At 43.1% G+C, this 5,000-nt stretch overlaps 1 protein-coding gene across 2 annotated transcripts in view; it reads right to left on the bottom strand.

Annotated features, from left to right (window-relative positions):
* LOC116051687 (tenascin-X) overlaps positions 1 to 5,000 on the bottom strand; it is a 55,898-nt gene that overhangs the window by 3,341 nt on the left and 47,557 nt on the right. For both annotated transcript variants that reach the window (XM_035992874.1, XM_031302231.2), the window contains 3 exons: positions 3,737 to 3,888; positions 1,933 to 2,029; positions 1,215 to 1,370 (listed from right to left, as the gene is read on the bottom strand). In XM_035992874.1, the coding sequence (XP_035848767.1) occupies positions 1,215 to 1,370; positions 1,933 to 2,029; positions 3,737 to 3,888 (405 nt within the window). The remainder of the gene's footprint in view (positions 1 to 1,214; positions 1,371 to 1,932; positions 2,030 to 3,736; positions 3,889 to 5,000) is intronic.

The following is a 5,000-nucleotide window of genomic DNA, read 5'->3' as shown; positions in this document are numbered from 1 at the left end:
ATGCCATGGGACCTTTAATAAAACACCCAAATCCAATGAGAACAGTGAACTGACCATTTATTTTACTTGTTAAGAGCGTTGTATGGAACCATCCATTTCATTTTTGACAATTTGATTGAAAAAAAAATCTAAATTTCTGATATATAGAAACTTTGAAAATGGGTTTGATATTTGACCCGAGGACAGTTAAAAGAACAAAAATAAAGGGTAACTTTGGAATTTTTCAACCTGGACCTTATTTGCCCATGCATTGATGTCTACGTGACTAATGTAAACAACAATCGTTGAAATTGGTCCAGTATTGAGCGAGAACGCTCTAACTGGAAGCCATGAAACAGGCTACGACGTAACCCTATGGGACAAATGTTCACCGTCAATTTCGCCGACTTAAAGGTGCCGTAGATAGGATACCCTCCCCCCCTTTCTGCTAAAGCCCAAAACGGTCTCCTAAGCCCCTCCCCCCACAAGGGAGAATGAATGCGTGTGCATGAGCAGTGACTGACACTCAGTTAGACACCCCCCCTGGCCCTGATTGGTGCATCTGAACATGGAGCGGTGGATTTTTGCTAATCACACTACAGGCTGTAGGCAGTTTCAGCAAATATGACAGAAAGTTAGTTTTATAAGTCTTACCTACTGCACCTTTAATGTGCTGTTTTTGCCACTGACAGGCTCAGATTATTACCCTAAGTGTCTGACAACATTATGGAAAGGATCCCTACAGAGATAGACCTTTTTGTCAAAGAGTAAGATCCTTTTTGTTTACCGGGAAACAGCCCCGAAATCGCCATCGCCAAACCCACCAGACTCCATGTAAATAATCACTACTTTTAGTGTGTATAGAGCCAGCATATTTCCACATGTAAATGGGTGAATTAAGAGTTTATTTCAACCAAACCAGAGTGCTGATTGTTGGAACAGTGTAAGGACAAACCATGGTGGCTTTTGATAGTTTTAATTTGTTTCTGTCGACTTTGAATGAGGTGTGTTTTACGATGATAAAATGAAGTCTGGTGGGTTTGGCGATGGCGGGGATGTCTCCGCTGTAGGGATCCTTTCCATAATGTTGTCAGACACTTAGAATAATAACCTGAGCCTGTCAGTGGCAAAAACAGCACTTTGTATACATACATATTTTATACTAATACCTACCTGTAAGTTAGTGTATTCAGCACATTTTAATAAACGCCAGTCGACCCCTCGTTTCCTCTTACCTGCAGTGCCGCTGTAGCCGCCCACGTTCAGTTTGTAGTTCCTCTTCAACAGCTCAAACGTTGAGTATTTGGCGAACACCGCCTCGCCTTTGTCTCGCAGGTCCACACGCAGGCTCATCCTGGTCATCGCTGTCAGGTTGTACAGGCTCTCCAGGCCTGAAGCGGTGGGAGATAAAACCAGTTTAGTTTTAGATAAAAATGACTTCTTGGTTGCATTTATGTTTAAATCAGGGGAACACTGGAGATGCATAGACTGTATAAGTGACGCCAAAATATCTGAATCACGCTGTGTTAGTGGTTTGAACATGGGTGAAACTAAAAACTCAAAGTACACGTCAAATAAAATTCCCCCAAAGATGGTTTCTGTCGTTTTAGGTAGTTCTGATCAAGCTAATGGTTTTTTTAAAGTGTTCATTTTTTCTGGTTTTTATTAGTTATTTGATGTTATAAAAACAGGGTAAAATGTCATGATTGACAGCTGGGAATGACTCGTGATTGGTCGACAGAAGACCGCTGTCCGTATCCCGTTTGAAACCAAAAGTCCACGTTGACTTGTTTACGTATGTAACCTAAATTTACGTAAAAAAAAAACATACTTATTTTAAACCAAACCATCATGTTTTCCTGAACCGAACCAAGTAGTTTAGTTTGAATTCAATACAGTGACTGTGTATTCTTAAAATGTTTCAGTATCATGGGGAGCATCTCTCTCTCTCACCCAGCCAAAACTCTCCACTCAGACTTCCAAATCCTTTGGTGTAGTCCTTCCACCCTCTGAAGAAATCCACCGAGCCATCCTTCCTCCTCTGGAAGACCTGCAGACAGGAAACACACGGACCAGGTTTCTCACAGGAAAAGCTCAATATAACCTGAGACTGAGACTACAGGCTGGGGAACATTTCTCCTCAGCAGTGGTGGAGGAAGATTTCAATAATAATACCACACCAGGGCTGTAGTCAAGACCAACTTCATCCAGACTAGATTCATGACTAGGTCCAGTCAAGACCAAGTCCTAAGGCAGTCGAGACCAAGTCAAGTCCAAGGGCAGTCAATTCCAAGCCAAGTCCAAAGATAGTCAAGACCAAGTCAAGAACAAGTCCAAAGGCATTCAAGTCCAAGTCTAGAGGTAGTCGAGACCAAGTCAAGTCCAAGTCCAAAGGCAGTTTAGTCCAAGTCCAAAGGCAGTCGAGTCCAAGTCTAGAGGTAGTCGAGACCAAGTCAAGTCCAAGTCCAAAGGCAGTTTAGTCCAAGTCCAAAGGCAGTCAAGTCCAAGTCTAGAGGTAGTCGAGACCAAGTCAAATCCAAAGACAGTCTAGTCCAAGTCCAAAGGCAGTCTAGTCCAAGTCCAAGGGCACCCGGGTCCAAGTCCAGAAGCAGTCTAGTCCAAGTCTAGAGGTAGTTGAGACCAAGTCAAGTCCAAAGACAGTCTAGTCCAAGTCCAAAGGCAGTCGAGTCCAAGTCTAGAGGTAGTCGAGACCAAGTCAAGTCCAAGTCCAAAGGCAGTTTAGTCCAAGTCCAAAGGCAGTCAAGTCCAAGTCTAGAGGTAGTCGAGACCAAGTCAAATCCAAAGACAGTCTAGTCCAAGTCCAAAGGCAGTCTAGTCCAAGTCCAAGGGCAGCCGGGTCCAAGTCCAGAAGCAGTCTAGTCCAAGTCTAGAGGTAGTTGAGACCAAGTCAAGTCCAAAGACAGTCTAGTCCAAGTCCAAAGGCAGTCGAGTCCAAGTCTAGAGGTAGTCGAGACCAAGTCAAGTCCAAGTCCAAAGGCAGTTTAGTCCAAGTCTAGAGGTAGTCGAGACCAAGTCAAATCCAAAGACAGTCTAGTCCAAGTCCAAAGGCAGTCTAGTCCAAGTCCAAGGGCAGCCGGGTCCAAGTCCAGAAGCAGTCTAGTCCAAGTCTAGAGGTAGTTGAGACCAAGTCAAGTCCAAAGACAGTCTAGTCCAAGTCCAAAGGCAGCCGAGTCCAAGTCCAAGTCTAGAGGTAGTCGAGACCAAGTCAAGTCCAAAGACAGTCTAGTCCAAGTCCAAAGGCAGCCGAGTCCAAGTCCAAGTCTAGAGGTAGTCGAGACCAAATCAAGTCCAAGTCCAAAGGCAGTCAAGTCCAAGTCCAGAGGTAGTCGAGACCAAGTCAAGTCCAAAGACAGTCGAGCCAAAGTCACGCTCCTTCTCTTCAGTCACTCTCTAGCTCACTATACCACATACCTTTCTCGCAGGCGCTTGTTGAGCCTCCGTCTAATATTCTGCCGTTTCGACCAGTTGACAATTTGTAACTGACTTCACCAGCTTACTTTGCGATAGGCTGTTTAAACCAGCCTAAAGCCAGTCTCAGCTCAACTAAAGCCTGCTGAGTCGCAGCGACACCATCAGCCTGCTTGAATCGAGCTCAGGGGCAGGCTGGTTCAGGCTGGTTCAGGCCGGTTCAGGCCGATTCAGGCCGCTGAAACTTTCAGAAACGGTTACGTCTCGTTTCGAATCTTTGGTCTGAACTGGGCTTAATAAGCGAACTGGCTGAGTGATGTCACCGTACCGTCCAGCCTCCTCCGTCCGTCTCCATGTCGCAGTAAACCATCATCGGCGTCCCGAGTTTCCCCTGAGGGAAGATCTCCATCTCGCCGGACGTCCTGATGCCGTTCAGCAGCTCCTGGGAGCAGTCGGAGGGGAAGGGGAACTTCAGGGTGCCTGAGGAGAGGAACACAATGTAACCGAGTACATTTACCCCACCACCAAAACTATTTCTTATCAGAAATATATTTTTTTTAATCTTCAGACAGAAGGTACAGGTTACCAAACTGCAAGCTTAACAGGTAAAGTATAAATTCTCATTTGTGCTTTCAATAAAATTAACGAATAATAAGAGATAAGATGTGTGTGTGTATTGGCTACAATGGTACTTACCATTATGGTTATAGGATGTGCAATGCCTGATAGGGTACTGGTGCAACAGTTGTATATATATATATGCTATGTTATATTTGATATGGTATTATGTAATTGGGCATTGTGCAATACAGAACTATTTGACCACAGCATGAGTTAACGGGAAATGTGCAATCATTATCAAAATGAATACAATACGAGGGGGAGGATGTGTTGTAGGTTCTCTTCTGTTCTTCTGTGATTATGAGGAAAGGTTGGCAGGGGGTGAGGGGGTATTGTGTGAGGTTTATTAGATGTTCATTGAAGCACTGGATGAGATAATGTATGATTATGTTTCTATGTAGGTTAACTGTATGTTTATTGCGTGTTTATGCGCGGTGTCGCCATTTTGTTTCTCTCGAATGCCCAAGATGAATTTCTCCTATAGGAGACAATAAAAGGCTTATCTTATCTTAATACATAGAGCTATTTTAATATGGAATAATCTCCCAGGTAACATAAGTTTTATCAAAGGAAAGCCAAGTTTTAAAAAGAAATTTAAATATCACCTATCACCATTTATTATTATTTTTTTTTAATCGTACTTTCCTTTTGTTGTAATAAATATTTTTTTATTTTCTTTGGCTGCGTTCGAAATCCCAAACTAACTAACTAAACTATGCTATCTAGATGCTAAAACAGTATGTGAGATGTTTTAGTATGTCCGAAACCTTGGTATGAAACCAATAGTACGCGAATTGCAGACTATTTTCGGTAAAATATTACAGTATGCAATACTGGAAACTACGTCGGCATAAATATCCCACAATGCAATGCGGTAGTAACGACAACGTTCATGACAGACAAACGGACATAAACCAAGGAACTCCGTGATGTCAATAACGCTCTAATTTACATTTCTACATATTTAAACG

This window comes from Sander lucioperca, chromosome 16, assembly GCF_008315115.2.
Source record: "Sander lucioperca isolate FBNREF2018 chromosome 16, SLUC_FBN_1.2, whole genome shotgun sequence".
NCBI classification, from domain to species: domain Eukaryota; kingdom Metazoa; phylum Chordata; class Actinopteri; order Perciformes; family Percidae; genus Sander; species Sander lucioperca.
The sequence above is the reverse complement of the archived record's forward strand: the minus strand, read 5'-3'. Positions and strand labels throughout refer to the sequence as shown.